The sequence below is a fragment of the Urocampus carinirostris genome, chromosome 1, assembly GCF_059441175.1.
Source record: "Urocampus carinirostris isolate Australia breed hairy pipefish chromosome 1, RoL_Ucar_1.0, whole genome shotgun sequence".
Taxonomy (NCBI): Eukaryota; Metazoa; Chordata; class Actinopteri; order Syngnathiformes; family Syngnathidae; genus Urocampus; species Urocampus carinirostris.
The window spans coordinates 70,804,800-70,821,449 of NC_142349.1; the positions used below are offsets into that span (position 1 = coordinate 70,804,800).

At 42.9% G+C, this 16,650-nt stretch overlaps 1 protein-coding gene across 1 annotated transcript in view; it reads right to left on the reverse strand.

Moving 5' to 3' along the window:
• Nucleotides 1-8,310: 8,310 nt before the first annotated feature.
• Nucleotides 8,311-16,650, reverse strand: part of xkr4 (XK related 4) — a 31,585-nt gene continuing 23,245 nt past the window's right edge. The window contains exons 2-4 of the mRNA XM_088350121.1: nt 14,221-14,420; nt 11,661-12,015; nt 8,311-9,198 (exon numbers count right to left, since the gene is read on the reverse strand). Coding sequence (XP_088206247.1) covers nt 8,589-9,198; nt 11,661-12,015; nt 14,221-14,420 — 1,165 coding nt within the window. The 3' untranslated portion in view covers nt 8,311-8,588. The remainder of the gene's footprint in view (nt 9,199-11,660; nt 12,016-14,220; nt 14,421-16,650) is intronic.

Below are 16,650 nucleotides of genomic sequence, written 5' to 3' on the forward strand. Positions count from 1 at the left end.
GACAAACGACAAAAGAAAAAGAGGGACAGAGCGAGTAAAAGAGAAAGAGAGAAAGAAAGAAATACAAGTACAGCGTTTGTGAGAGGCGCCTGGCTTTGGCAACATCAAGTGGACATATTTCACCCTGCAGCTCGTTTTTCTCTTGCGCTTCCCTCAGCTTTGTCTCGCGGGCCGGATTCAATCCCTTAGCGGGCCTGATCCGGCCCGCGGGCCGCCTGTTTGACACCTGTGCCTTAAGGTGAGGCTCATTTTATGTTAAAGAAATAATAATTTCTCTACCTAGGAGTATTTTTTAAAGACTTTCTCTTTATTTAAGAGTTGATGCATTTTTACCTAGTATTTAAATAAATGGCGTTTTTTTCTGTGGTTTGAAATGTTTTACCTCTAGGGGGCACTATATAATTCACAATATCCCCTTTAAATATGTCCATTTTTTTCCCATCATACTTTGCTCATTTCTACGTGATGCGTTTCTGTTTTCGAGTTTTTCATAGGTTTGTTTTTTCACTATATTTTCTCGTTTTTTTGTATTTCACGTTTTTACATTGTTTTTACACAATCTTTAACGTTTTTTACATAAAACTTTTATTTTTTCTAGTTTTCTTTAATTAGATTTATTACTAATTTATTGTTAATTTATTATTTAGTCTTTTTTTAAATATTGGACCAATGCAAAGGAGATCCCATAGGATGCCGGTTCCTTCTTTTGACTATTATTGTGTCGTGGTTGCCATGGCGCCCAATTGGCCGCGCCCGTGTGTGTTACGGTTGCCATGGTGCCCAATTGGCCCCGCCCGTGTGGCGCCAGCTGCGGCTCATTGACAGATCGGCTTTCCGTCTTTTTAAGCTCAGTGCTCTCATTTTTCCTCTGTCAGTCCGTCAACGAACCTCTGCCCCGCAAGACGTGGGTTCTTACTCGGTTTTCCTGTTGGTATTTCAAGTCCGGTATTTTTCCCGTTTATTTTTGTTCTGTTTAATTTCAGGTTCCAGTTTTGTTTCCGTCTGTTTTTGTCCTGTTTGTTATTTTCTCCAGTTTTTGTTCCTGTCTAGTTTCTCCTGTATATTTTCGATATCCTGATTCGTTATCTATCTTGTCTGTCCCGTCCTGTCCGGTATTGACCCCATCTGTCCGGTATCAACTCGGGCAACTGGAATCGATCTCGTCGGTCTCTGGTTTCCCGTCTTTCCACGCCAGACCGGCTGCCTAACGCGCATGACTCCCCATTTCCCGTAATATAAAGGCTTGTGTGAGAACGTCACACGATTGGGTCCTGATCCTGTTCTGGTTCATGACATATTGTCCACTTTTGTTCGTTGTTTTGACTATTTCATCATTGTCGCTATCGGCCAATCATGTTGCTGTTCTTTGATATCCACACCCCGCTCCCCAGTCCCGGCTATTGACCTGTTTTTCCGTCCCTGACACCGCCATACTCATTCCTCTTTCCTTTAATAAAACTTGTGAGGAACGTAACGCTATTGGGTCCTGTTTCCGTTCTGGTCCTGACATCAGGTTGGTTGTATATACATTTTTATTTCCCTATTCTAAGAAAAGAAAATAATAATAATAATAATAATAATTTCCTTTGTATTGTCATTCTTTGTAAGAATGAAATGTCGATACACCTGACCCGTTGTAGCGAGCCGATGCAGCCGCAGCCAACAGAGGGCGCCGCCATTTTACCAATGTTATAAGTCTTAGGTATGACTCGGCCGAGGCGCGAACCAGCGACCTCCCAGTCTCAAAGCGGGAAATCATAGACCTATTTAAGTTTTTATGTACCTTTATATGAATTTATCTACCACTCTGTTAACTTATTTACTGTAAAAAGTTTCAGAGAGCTATTGAAGTTTTATTTACGGTTTTAAGCTTTCACTGCAAAGGAATAACGGAATCTCGGTTATCAGGCTCCTCCTCTTGAAAAACCCGTATCAGTCGATCCCAGTGGAACTATTACCCGCGTGTAAACGTCTACAATTTTTCGACAACATCTAAAATGGTGAGTGACCTTGGACTTCTACATAATACAGAGGCAGAATCACAATGACATTTTCACCGACTACTGAGCTGAGGAGTTAAGAAATCATTGCCTGGCATATCGGGGGAGTATCAGGCGCATGTCGGTTCCTGGAGATTGGGCATGGCGGAAACTCCCTCCCTCCCCTCGCCGGCTCTTTCTTTCGCATTCTCCACAGCTGTCGTTTCCTTTCAAACGGCATCTGGCGCTGTCCTCGTTTTTCTCCCGCTCTTCTCCACTTCATCAGCAGATGGAAAAGAGCGCAGGAGGTAGCCATACTGCCAGGGAGGGGGTTTAGAGTCGGAAGGAGACATGTACATCTTCACACTTGGACCTCTGTACAGCTGAGAATAAATGCTACTTAGTCTTCAAGTAGTTGACCTTCCTCCAAAACGAAGTAAGACCGTGAAAAGTCTGCACGAAGCATGCCATTGTTAAGGCGCTCCACGATTTCCAGATTTCCTAGGAAAGATTTTGGCACGAGGAACGGGAAACGGGTACGGGAGGACCGACACAAGGGCACCAGCATGAAGACAAACATCACATTTCCATGTTTTTCTTATCAGTCGGAATCTTTCCGGGAGAATTCGGGGAGAGACGGGAGATTTTTGAGGATCCCCGGACCTTTGAAGCACTCTACTGATATGCACTTTTGAATACACTCTAAAAACCAGTTCAAAATGGATCAATGCACTACTTTCCTGGTTGTTTTGTATTTAAAGACCATGTTTTAGGTACTGTTAACCCTTGGATGTATAAGTGGAGTCAAAAAAATAAAATAAAATGTTGTAATATTGTCATATTTTCGACCCTACTTATGAACAGGTAAATCACAATTTTGCTCAGATATATTATACAAAGATCAGTTTGTTTAAAAGGACAGTGTGTAATATTTTACCACTAGATCTCACTCTATTTATCGTTCGACGGCGACTTTAATCGGGCATGTTTATGGACTGTACTCCCAAATCCATTCAATATGTGGACTGAGCAATTCGGGAAAAACACTGGACTATGTGTAATGTAAGATCAAACATCAAACATTCCAGTTGTATCCACCAACTCTGTTTGTCCCTCACCCCCCTCATCCCCCCCCGCCCCCCGCCCGAAGGAAAACAAAGCCTACTTACAACAAAGACAGTTACTTCTTTGTTCCTTTATCTCTTTGTTTCCTTATCCTCACTGTAAATGTGGAACTGGAGTCGTCCAATTTCGTTGTCACAGCATATCCCATGTTGTAACAATGACAATAAAGGCATATTCTGTTCTATTCTATTCTATTGTGTAGCAAAACCAGTGTATACCTCAGGGTATCTATGTAGACTATTATATAAATCTCGATTTGGGTGCACACATGTGTGTTCGTATGTGCCTTACAGGCTCCGAAACGGCTCAACCGATTATCGTGAAAATATACACAGTCGTACTTTAGGCCTCTGGGAGTGTTTTTAGCTAGGTTTCGTGTCAAGGCAGCCCAAATAAATACCAACAAAATTGATAAACGGCTGCTTTTGTGTACAAGCTCTCTGGAGGTTCGGGGCAATGTGGCTCTTTGGCGCTCTCTAGTGGCTACTTGGTGGTTTTTTTAACAAACCACTGCCCCAACAACCTCGTTCAAGTAGAATGCCCAGCAAGGCCAAGCCCGGCAATGCCAGGTTTTCATGTTCGGATAAAATAAACTAACTTACAAGTATTTTTTCTGAAAAATGCATGTATATATGATAGTCCTGCTGTTTATAATCAAATATTCTTCTTTTTTTAATGTTCTTTTATTTTAATGCTAGGAGGCGCTAAATACTTAGCTTACTTTTTTAGTTTCTGTACAAAAAACACACTTTGGGGAGTGTAATCGATTCTTTTTATTTACTCTATTTTTTTTTATTTACTCTATACTTTTTATTCTTTTAAATCTATTATTTTATCATTATTGAGTGTTTACGCGTCAAATGATTTCTTGTATGTATCATGTTTATGGTTTATACTGGCTCAGGAGGTAGAGAGCTCGTCTTGGGATCAAGAGATGGCAGGTTCGATTCCCGGCTCGTCCGTGTTACATGTCGAAGTGTCCTTGGGTAAGACACTGAACCCCTAAGACCCCCAATAAGCAGGTTAGCACCTTACATGGCTGCAAGGCCGCAATTGGGAAATGTGAAGCACATTGTAAAGCGCTTTGGGAAGTCTTGACTTGAAAAGCGCTATAGGAATGCGGATCATTTCATTTCAATACAAATTTTAACAGAATAACCTAATTTTCGGGTGTTCGTTTAAATAAAATGAGCAGGTTTTAGGGGATTTGTTGAACACTACAACCACAAGACTTATAATTTTATAATATAATAATTTGGAATTTAAACCTGTCACTCAATAGGGCAGCACGGCGGGGCAGTGGTTAGCGCTTGTGCGGCACAGTTCATGTCATGGGAACCTGTCGTGGGTTCAAATCCAGCTCCAGACTTCCTGTGCGGAGTTTGTATGTTCTCCCCGTGCTTGCGTGGGTTTCCTCCAACATTCCAAAAACATGCATTTCAGGTGAATTGGCCGGTCCAAATTGTCCCTAGGTGTGAATGAGCGAGTTGTCTGTCCCTGTGTGCCCTGCGATTGGCTGGCAACCAGTTCAGGGTGTCCCCTGCCCACTGCCCGATGAATGCTGGGATGGGCTCCAGCACCCCCGCGACCCTACTGAGGATAAGCGGTGCAGCTAATGAGATGAGATGAGAAGTCACTCAATAAGTTATATTAAAAGAGACATGACAAGTTCAATTACTGTTTTTGAGCTTTAGGCCATTTCAAAGTACAAATACATAAAAAGCACAGTTAACGTGGTATTTTACAAGTATTACAACAGGTTTTTGTACTCGATTTTAGGATAACGGCTACAACCGTGTACAAAGTTAATTGTAAATGTATTTTCTTAACCATGCTCATAGCGATGCTTATAGCGTTTATCGTCGTTTGTTCTTCCAATTCTTTCACAAGATATCCATTTCTTTTTGTTTCCTGATATATTTTGTTGCATAATATTAACATTTTTGGGAGCTTATTTATTCGGTTGTAAGATACAAAACTGTACTTAATCACATTTTTTAGTGGAAGTACAATGTTGGCGACAAGATTCACTTGATATAATTGGAAATTATTTGAACGCAACACAAACTTTTTTTTCTACTTCTTTTTAAATTCCTTTAAAAAAAATCTCATTGTGTTTATTTTTTCCGAGCTGTTACTTTTTTCTTTTTGTTCTCTATTTACTTTTTTCCTACATTACTTTCTTCTCTTTTTTTTCTGGCTTTTTTCTAAAATTTTTCCTTCTTTTTTTCTCTTCCTTTTGTTTCTTTTTCTCTCAGCTTTTCACTTTTCATTTTGGTATTTTTTTTCTTTTTTGTTCTATTCCCCCCCCCCCTTCCTTTAAATCATTTTGTGCATAATTTTATATAATATTTGGTCATGTTGGGATTAAAGAAGCAAAAACAACCTGAAGAGCCGTTTAGGACCCGAAAGAGTTCCTTTTAGTGAGCCGAGCCGAAGAAGCCGGTTCTCGACAAACTCTACTAACTTTACTCAACTTCGACTCGACATTTAGGACACAACGTCAGGGGAACCCGTGTATTTTGACCTTCATGCACTGTAACTTTGACTTAAGTCGCTTCTTAATTAGCAATTTCGAGCCCTGATTTTTGTGCGCTGGCTAGATGTTCTTGTGCGTGGAAAAGCTCTGGGTAGTGTGCAATTACGCACACACGCAGCTTCGAGGGAACACTGCTCACAACCTACTTCGACCCGAGCCCAGATTAGCCCTACTGTACTTAGCAGAGAGAGAGAGAAATTAGAAAGAAGATGCGTGGCACAAGAGGCAGGAGTGGACATCACAGAAACCGACTTATCTACTGGAGGAGCGTGGTTTTCGTTAAGAGAGCGTCTTTCTTTCAGGTGAGGAATTTTTCCACAAAGATAATCCGACATTGTTGGATTAAAGATATCTTTATCATATCGTGTGAAAGGTTTTAGAATCAAAAACTGTGTCCGTTAAACAAATTGACCTGTTTTTTGAACATATTTTAGAAAGGTTATTTTGTTATATCAAGCCAATTTGGGTGATTTTTCTCCCAACCCCCCAAAAAAACCTAACCCAAGTAGTGTATTGGTCCATTCCTTACTCGATTTGGGTTATTTTTCGACCAGTTTATGGCAAAATTGTCAGTGGCAGATTAACAACAGGTCTACGTGTATATGTCCCAACATAGTGTTAATTCAACGCTTGTCTTTTTTTACACTAAACTGATCTTTCTCTAGCACTCTGTAACGTTAAATATCTAAAAGTATGGAAAAAGTGTTAAAGGGACAGTGTGTATTATTTGACCACCAGATGTCGCAGTTTTGTGCAGTGGAGGCAAAAACAAGCGTTAAGAACGACAAGGAAAAATGTGACCCAAAGGGACCAAACCGCACCATTTTACTTCATATCCCAAGGTATTTGGTATTTCAGGTACCCGTAGCAGCAAGATGGCGAATGATTATGTCAACTCCTGGTGAGGCTCATGCTATGTAAAATAAATGAAAATTTCTCGACCGATGAGTATTAAAAAAAAAACTTTTTATGATAGTTCATGTATATTTGCTTATTTTTCAAATCAAAATTGTAGTTTTTCTCCACTAGGGGGCGTTCAATTATACACTAAGTCCTCTAGACATTGTACCCGTAGCAGTAACATTGTGTATAATTCAGAGCCTCGTAGTAGTAAATAAACTCTTGATTGTAAGCAAAAATAAGGATGGCATGAGTTTCACCTACAGGGAGCTGACATGATTGTTCGCAATCTTGCTGCTTCGGGTACCCCTGAAAACGCGTATGAAAGGCCGGGCAAGAAATTCAGAAGTAAAATGGTGCAGTTAGGTCAATTTAAGTCCACATAGTTTGTATTTTTCCTTCAAATGGAAGCATGTAAATGCTGAAAGGAAGGGGGCCAAGTACTGAACCCTGCGGAACACCACAGGTAACGCTAAAGGGCTCGGATGTCATTTCACCATATTTAACACAGTGCGTCCTATCTGAGAGGTAGGATCTGAACCATAAAAGGACGGTTCCTGAGAGACCAATCAGTTTTTCCAACCGTTCTTGTAAGATATTATGGTCCAAAGTGTCATAATAGTCTGTAGTTTGCAATACTCTGTGGTCTGTGCAGCCCTTTGAGACTCTTTGTGATTAAGGGCTATGCAAATAAACATGACTTGACTTCTTAGCACTTATTTTCATTTGCACTACACCAGGGGTCTCCAACGTGGTGCCTGCGGGCACCACATAACCTCCTAAAGACAGTGTAACCTGCAAACTGCTTCTGAAATGCTGGGTCATTGTGATTTTCTAGTACAGTAAAATGATTTGTTTTTAGTACAGTTGAACCTCGGTTTTCGAACGCCTCTCAGTTCGAACAAATCGGGGTCCGACCAAAAATTTCGAGAAATTCACGCTTTGCTGTTCGGTCAAAAAAATCGGAGTTCGAATGCCGGTAAAGCGTGAATGCGTACGCTAGGGTGCTATGCTGAGCGGCGTACGGGTGTTTTGGCCCCCAATTATGCCTCTGAAGAAAGTCAGTGCAAGCAGCAAAGTTGCTTCAGGTGAAAAAAGAAAAGTAGTGCGTACAACTATTGCATTTAAGAAAGAAATAATAGCTCCACAATAGTGCCACCGTCCACCTGCGCCTTCTGCTGACCACCACAAAGGTAAGAAATCCTATTCATAAGATTACGATAACGCGAACGTACGATTAGCCTGGGTTAGCTTTAAGTTTACGTTAAACATTCAGGGTGTTGGAACGGTGCCCAACATTGAGGGTGTTGGAACGGAGCCCCCTTTCCAATGAACCGCTCACCACTTGTTGTGGAGACCCGGGTGCTAAATGACTTGTAAACGACCTGATTTTTTTATTTTTACACGTTCATGTTAGCGTAATCTTTCGTACGGAAGATTACGATAACGCGAACGTACGATTAGCCTGGGTTAGCTTTATGTTTACGTTAAACATGCAAGGTAAACATTCAGGGTGTTGGAACGGATTAAAACGATTTACATTATTTTCAATGGGAAAAATGATTTCGGTGATCGAACAAATCGGTTTTCCAACAGGGTTCTGGAACGGAGGTTCCACTGTAGTTGACTGGGTGTCTAACATGGTAATAATATGTATAGTAACAACATAGTAATAACATAATAACTGTTGGGTATCAAACTGGTAGCACTTTGCGCTAATTAGTACCAAACAGTAACTCTCGGCATAAAAAAGCTTGGAGATCGATGTACTACAGAGTATTATTTAGTGGTCAAATATTACAGTATCCCTTTAAATGAACACTCATGAAGTATAAAACCATTTTCTAGTACTAATCTAACACTTGCCATTTTTGGATGGATTCAACTACATATCCCTGATGAGCCGAAGTTAACAAAAACATGATGACCGGGCTTCACCTCGCATGGATTTTGGCATGGGCGAGGCAAACGCCCATCGAGGTCCGGGTAGTTATTGCCGCAGTGTCGGTTACCGATCCTGGCTGGTGGGAGGAGTCTCGAGAGCGTTACAGTGTGGTTTCGTACTCCAACCTCTCTTGCACCAGCGCATCATCTTTATACTGCAGCCTGGGCGGCGTCAGCGAGCAGTCGATGGCCAAAATGGCCTTTCGTAGGCTCCGGTCCAGGACGTGGCGTTCCCAGGCCGGGTAGCGGTTCCGACACAGGTCGATCTTGACCACCGTCTCGTCCAGGCGGGGCGCCCGGGACGACGGCGTGGACGGAACCGTGTGCCGGACCTGGAAAACGGGCGCGCAACCGTCCCTTTCCGCGTATTTCCCGGCGTCGCGCTCTAAGGTGGTGGCGGAGGAGGCGGCTCCCCGGTTGGATCGCAGGGAGTTGGTGCCGGCGTCCGAGGGAAGCGTGGAGAAGTGGGCGGCGGCGTCCAGGTCCAGGCGCTGGCAGCTGGCCGAGTGTCCGAACCTGGGCCCGTTGGGATGGAAAAAGGCGTAGTACATGAGAAGGAAAACCACCCCGGTGAGGAAACTGCTGAAGATGACGCAGAGGGCCGGCACGGCGAAGGAGTCGGTGGGGTGAGGGGAGCGGTAGATGTACCACAAGGCGCTCAGGGCTGCGTTCTCCACCAGGATCACCAGGTAGTAGATAAAAAGACGACACCTGCCCAACAACACGAGATGGAGGCGACTGTTACAATTCGGTTTTTAGATACAGTCGTCATTTTAAACCAAATTGGGGTCCACAGACCCTCCAGCGAGTGAAAACAGACATTACAGGGGGTCCGTGACACGATGAGTACCGTAAATTCCAAACTATAAGCCGCTACTTTTCCCCCAAACTTTCAACCCTGCGGCTTATTCAGCGATGCGGCCAATTTAAGTCATTTTTCTAACGGCCGCCAGCGGCGCTCGAGTACCAAAGGTAAGATTTAGACTGGTGGAATATATGCACAGAGGAAGACTGCAACTTCTTGGCTTGACTAACGGCGAGAAATCTTTCACTAAAACTGGCCGCATGCAAAAGGCAACTTTTTGGCAAGTCTGCCAGTGGATCCTGACAGCGTGGGGCAGCATCAAAAAATCCACCATCACCAACGGGTTCCGAAAAGCCGTGACGGAGTGGAGGGCACACCAGCGGCAGTGAGCGTGGGACGACGTCTATATTTCTTTCCGACACTAAGGAAGACGATTTTGATGGCTTCAGTTGTAAGGAGGAAGATGAGGACGGTTTACCGTGATTTTTACAAGTACGGTATGTTTTTTTTAACAGACCCGTTTACTGTGTTGCGAGCGTGTTGCTAGCGTGTTGCTACCTGTCACAGGCACCGTTTGGGATGAAAGCTATATTACTATTATCAAAGCTTTGAAAACTCTCTCGGTGTACCGTCTTTTTTTGTAATATGTGTAACCATGTATAATATGTATTTGCAACTGTATATTTTTGTGATGTATTTATTTGTATTTATTTTGGACACTTATTCTGATATGTTTTGGATGGGCGAATTAAAAAGAAGGGCGTAACAAACGGGGCTGACGGGAAGTGGGGACCGGTAAGGTGAGTGTTTGAGGACACGGTGGACAACAGTGGATATATATTTTTCCCACCCTTACCTTTGGAAATATACACTTTTTTCTTTGGATTACTTTCAACGGGACCCGGACTCTGCCGGTCTGCATCAAACCTACCGGTATCATTTTACGTTAATTTAGTAGGCTGTGATTTTTGGACTGTGTACTTTAATTAAGGATATTCAGTTTCAATCGCGAGACTTAAAGTCGGGCCTGGGTTAATTTTGTGCTACATTTTTTAAATGTGGGCGCATGCGGCTTATATACAGGTGCGGCTTGTGTAAGTACAAAATATTGAAATGTGGTAGGTGCGGCTTATAATCAGGTGCGCTCTATAGTCCGAAATTTACGGTAATAATAAAATATTTTTCTGAAAAAAAAGGCCGTGGCGACCGGCTGGCCCCGCCCCCTGGGCACCGGCTGTAGCAGATCGTCTAATTTGCGTGTGTGCTTCTTAAAGGCGGGTTTTGGGGATTGCCGGTGGCTGGTTCATTGCGTTTTCTGTTCTGCATTAATCTGTTCGGTCTGACTTGTGGAAACCTGTGTTTGCCCGTTCTGAGTAAAAGCCTGTTTTGTGAGTATTCCTAGTCCGAGTTCCTGTTTGCCTGTAAGCCTGTTTTTGTTTTGTTTTGTCCCTGAGTGTTGGACAACTTTTATTTTGCTAAATAAAAGTAACTGGTCGTTACGCGATTGAGTTCATCCTTCCTGCCTCCGATCTGGTCCGGTCCCGTGACAAAAATGTTTTTTTTCCTGTCTCGCTATGTCTCACATCCTATCTATCCTATTTTGACCCCAGCCCGGATGAACCCTACAGTCCCTACTATAACTTAGCAGAGACAGAGAGAAAGTAGAAAGAAGACGCGTGGCCCAAGAGGCAGGAGTGGACATATTTTTAAGTGTCAACTCGAACGTGAATAAAGAAGTGAAGTAGAAGAGAAGACTGGTCATTGAAAATTTTAGTCCGAGGGGTTGAAACTGTTCCCAATACTCGCTAAATCACCCGTGGAATACTATGTTTCTTCCTTACTACGTACAGATGTGAGGCGGGGGTTTCCACTCTACTAGTTGTAAAGACAAAAGAAGGAAAGAGAGAGAGGAAGCAAGAACAAGAAAAATAAAGAAAGAGAAGGAGTGAGAAAGAAACAAAGATAAAGAGAGAGAGTAATAAAGAGAGGGAAAGAGAGAAAGAAAGTAAACACGAAAGAAAGAGAGAGTTAGACAGAAAGAAAGATAGTAAGCAAAAGAGAGGGAGAAAAACAGGCAAAGAAAGAGAATGACACAGAGAGAGAGAAACAGAAAGTAAAAGAATAAGAGACAAAAAGAAGAAGGAGAGAAAGATATAGAACGAGGGAAAAATAGGGAGAGAGGGGGGGAAAGGGACAGAAAAAGAGAGGGATAGAAAAGACAGAGAGAGAGAGAGAACGGGGGAGTGAGAGAAAGAAAGAGCAAGAGAAAAAGAGACACAAAAAACAGTGAGGTGAGAAAGACAGATGAAAACCCTGATCCAGTTCAAAACCCCTGCAGGGCAAAATCCATAACCAGCGTTCTTCTCACCTGGTCCTTCCCTCCTTGACATTGAACCAGGAGAAGATGTAGATGATGCCCACCACCATGTCGAAGACAATCTCCTCCCACTTGCTGATGCAGAAGTCGGTCTCGCAGTGGACGATCCAGAAGGTCATGATGCACCAGTGCAGCACGATGAAGATGCCGAAGTAGAGCTGGAACACCGAGGCGAAGAGGGCGAAGGCGATGACCCGAGCCGCGATGGTGAAGAAGTGCCAGCAGAACTGGATGCTGACGGCCAGGTAGCTCACGGGCTTCTTGTCCTCCCGAGACTCTCGAAGGGCCTTCTGGTAGGAGGCCAAAGCCCAGGCCAGGGAAACCAGGGAGGCGGCCGCAGTCATCCCTGAGATGTACACAGTTTTCACTTTTGTGTCACTTTAGCCTTGTAGCACTCGCATCCGGTGTTTTCATTCCAGTCTCCAATCAGATTGGAGACTGTGGCGCCAGGTTATGTCTCGGTTGCCACGGCGCCCAATTGGCCCCGCCCATGGACACCGGCTGAAACGCGTTGACGGATTGCTCACTGATAGTACTTACCTAAGGACACCTGTCACCTAAGGACACCTAAAGAGCCCTCGGACATGTTCTTATAATACAGTATCTCACTAGTGCTGGGTCATTGTGATTTTCTAATACATTTATTTTTAAAGTGTTTGCCGGAGTCTATTTAACCCCTTAACGATCCTGCAACATTCACCTAAAAGACATAGCCAATGTCACGGTTGCCATGGCGCCCAATTGGCCCCGCCCATGGACACCGGCTGAAACGCGTTGACGGATTGCTCACTGATAGTACTTACCTAAGGACACCTGTCACCTAAGGACACCTGAAGAGCCCGTGGACATGTTCTTATAATACAGTATCTCACTAGTGGGTCATTGTGATTTTCTAAAACATTTATTTTTCTTAAAGTGGTTGCCGGAGTCTATTTATCCCCTTAAAAATCTTGTAAAATTCACCGAAAAGACATACCCAATGTCACGGTTGCCACGGCGCCCAATTTGCCCCGCCCATGGACACCGGCTGAAGATTGCTCACTGGGAGAACTTAAACGCGGTCCTTCGAGTATGAGCGCAGTCTTCCTCTCCCTAATAAACTGTGAGTACGCTATGCGATTGGGTTCTCCATTCCTGTTACCTGTCCTGATTCGTGACACCCAAAGTAAATTTGATGATATCCTTGAACCGTTTGGAGAATCATACTAATATTTTATTCCGGCAGTCCAAATTATTAAAATGAGATGATTTAGTAAAATGTTTCACTGCACAACTGCTATTTAAGGTCAACAAAAACATAGGCGGCCCGCGGGCCAGATCAGGCCCGCTAAGGGATTGAATCCGGCCCGCGAGACAGCACTCAGAGAAGCGCAAGAGAAAAACAAGCTGCAGGTTGAAATATGTCCACTTGACGTTGCCAAATCCAGTTGCCTCGAACAAAGACATTTTCTCTCTTTCTCTCTCTCTTTCTTTTCCACCCCTTTTCTCCCACTCTCGGTCTCCCTCCCTCTCTCTCTCTCTCTCTCTCTCTCTTTCTCTCTCTTTATTTTCCAACCCTTTTCTCCCACTCTGTCTCTATCTCTTTCTCTCTCTTTTAACCTCTTTTGCTCTAACTTCCTTTTTTCCTTTTCTCTATTTTCTCTTTCTCTCCTCCTACCCTTTGCGCTTTCTTTTCTCTTTTCTCTCCTTCTGTCTTTCTATTTCTCTTTGGGTTTCTTTCTTCCTCTCCCTTTCTTTCTCCCCCTTTTCTCCCACACTGTCTCCTTCACTCTCTTCCTTTGTTCCTCTTTGACTCTTTCTCTCTCTGTGTCTTGTAACCTCTTTTGCTCTAACTTCCTTTTTTCCTTTTCTCTCTTTTCTCTTTCTCTCTTCCTACCATTCGCTCTTTCTTTTCTCTTCTTCTGTCTTTCTATTCCTCTTAGGATTTCTTTCTTCCTCTCCCTTTCTTTCCCCCCTGTTCTCCCACACTGCCTCTTTCACTCTCTGTGTCTCTCTTTTTCTCTTCCTTTGTTGCTCTTTCTCTCTCTGTGTCTTTTAACCTCTTTTGATCTAACTTCCTTTTTTTCCTTTTCTCTTTCTTTCTTCATACCCTTTGCACTCTCTTTTCTCTCCTTCTGTCTTTCTATTTCTCTTTGGATTTCTTTCTTCCTCTCCCTTTCTTTTCTCCCTCTCTCACGACTTTTTATCTTCTGTTTCTCACGTTCTCTCCTTCTCTCTCTCCTTTTCTTTCTTTGTCCCGCCCTCTCTCCTTTTCCCTCCCTCTTTCTCTTATTTCTTTATCTCTCTTTTTCTTTCTCTTTAATCTACTAGTCCGGCCCCCGACAGAATGTTTGTCTTATCGTGTGGCCCCCGGGTTAAAATGAGTTTGACACCCCTGGTCTAGAACTATGGTTAACTTTGTTGTTATTGTTGCTATTGTTATACCCTAACTGTTATTATTACTATCATTACTATTGTTGTTTTTGTTCTGTTTTTATTCTGATGTTCGAATAAAGTTTTCATTCATTCATTCAGAATATGGAGGCAACGGCCCGGAATCGAACCTGCTCACCTTGGAGCGCTTGAAGTTTGTGCGTTTGGATAATGATGCACAACTGCAGGACCAACTGCGGCGCGCTCTCCAGGAAGGTGGCCAGAAGGTGCAGCATGCTCACGTCGGCAAATTGGTAGATCATCCTCCAGTGGTAACGCCAGCGATCCGTCTCGGGGCTCCGGCGACTCCGAATGCCCAGGTAAATGGTGTGAAAGTACCTGCGATGGTGGTTCGTGATCATGGAAAAGACATTTATATTAGAATAGGAATTGGAATTAGAATTAATTAGAATAGAATAGAATAGAATATACCTTTATTGTCATTGCTACAAATGGGCTAACATATTGTGACAACGAAATTGGGCATGACACTCCAGTTTTACACATTCATAGTGAGGTATGAGCAAGAAGATAAAGGAACAGAGAAGATAATGTTATAAGACAAGGGGGATAAGGCTATTATATTGGGTTCCAACAGTTGAGTAAAGGTTTTAGCGCACAGGTGTCAAAACAGGCGGCCCGCGGGCCAGATCAGGCCCGCTAAGGGATTGAATCTGGCCCGTGAGACAACACTCGGAGAAGGGCAAGAGAAAAACAAGCTGCAGGTTGAAATATGTCCACTTGATGTTGCCAGCCAGGTGCCTCGAACAAAGACACTGTACTTGTATTTCTTTCTTTCTTTCTCTCTCTATTTCTCTCTTTCTCCCCTTTTCTCTCTTTTTCTTTATTTCTTTTTCTTTTTTCTTTATTTCTTTTTCTTTTTGTCTCTCTTTCTTTTTGTCTCACTTTTTTTTCTTTCTGTCTCTCTTTCTTTCTGACTCTCTTTCTTTCTGTCTCTTTTTTCTTTTTCTTTCTTTCTTTCTCTCTTTCTTTCTGTGCCTCTTTTTTTTCTTTTGTCTTTCTTTCTTTCTCTTTCTTTTTCTTTCTTTCTTTCTCTTTCTTTCTGTCTCTTTCTTCCTGTCTCTCTTTCTGTCTCTTTCTTTCTTTCTTTTTCTCTTTCTGTGTCTTTCTTTCGGTCTCTCTTTCTTTCTCTCTCTCTTTCTTTTCCACCCTCTTTGTCTCTTTCTCCCTTCATACCCTTCGCGCCTTCTTTTCTCTTTTCTCTCCTTCTGTCTTTCTATTTGTCTTTGGATTTCTTTCTTCCTCTCCCTCTCTTTTCCCCCTTTCTCACGACTTTTATCTTTTGTTTCTCACGCTCTCTCCCTCTCTCTCTCCTTTTCTTTCTTTGTCCCGCCCTCTCTCCTCTTCTCTACCTCTCTTTTGCTTATTTATTTCTCTTTTTTTTCTTTCTCTCTAATCTTACTAGTCCGGCCCCCGACAGAATGTATGTTCTGTCGTGTGGCCCCCGAGTTTAAATGAGTTTGACACCCCTGTTTTAGCGCCTCGTGAACCACTCAACCATGCGCCTGAAAAGAGAAGCTGCTGCATTGTAAAGGATTTCATACATTTGACTATAAAGGATTTTATACGATTGACTTCCAATGATTCAGTTTGATGCAATACTGTGCTAAAGTTCAATGTACAAGGTCAGGCTGGTGGAAATGAGCTACTAGTCTGATAAATCTGTCCTCTTGGATGCAACAGTACGTGAAAACAGTACATGAAAACTCGATAATGAGGACTGGGGCCACCATTGGCGTCATTTTTACGCACTTTTAAAATGAAATGAAATGATCTGCATTTCTATAGCGCTTTTCAAGACAATGAAGACTTCCCAAAGCGCTTTACAATGTGCTTCACATTTCCCAATAGCGGCCGTGCAGCCATGTAAGGCGCTAACCTGCTTATTGGGGGTATTAGGGGTTCAGTGTCTTACCCAGGGACACTTCGACATGTAACACGGAGGAGCCCGGATTCAAACTACGATCTCTTGACAGAAAGAGAGAAAAAAAGAGGTAAAATAAAGAAAGTAAGTAATAAAGAAATAAACAAAGGAAAGAAGAGGGAGACACAAAAGGGGGGAGAAAGATGGATAGAGAGGGAGAAACAAACAAAACGGAGAGAGAGAGAGAGAGAGAGATGGTAATGAAAAGAAAAGAGAAAGCACATCAGCACATCCAGACGTTGTTGACGCAGGCGTTGTTTTGGGAAGCCAGACATCGAGGTGCTCGTGGATGATATTGTGAAGTCCAGAGGGCTTCCTTGGCACGCCCATGGGAGGAGCCGACACACCATTATGCGGGGAGAAGACGGCCAATAAGAAAAAGCTAAAGGACTTGAAAAATAGGGCTTTCCACTGACGCCAACGTCACCAATTCGGAGTACACTTAGTTATATTGTTAATGAAATTAAATCTGCCCCTGTGTTCAAATGTCGGCTTTCCTGATCATTTTTCTCTCAAGAAACGAGAGCGCAGAATTGTTGGATGAATGTAGGTTGTGTTTGGTTAATGGAGTCAGATAACTCATTTGAATAATTTGGTAAACGCTACATTTTGATAATTAATTCC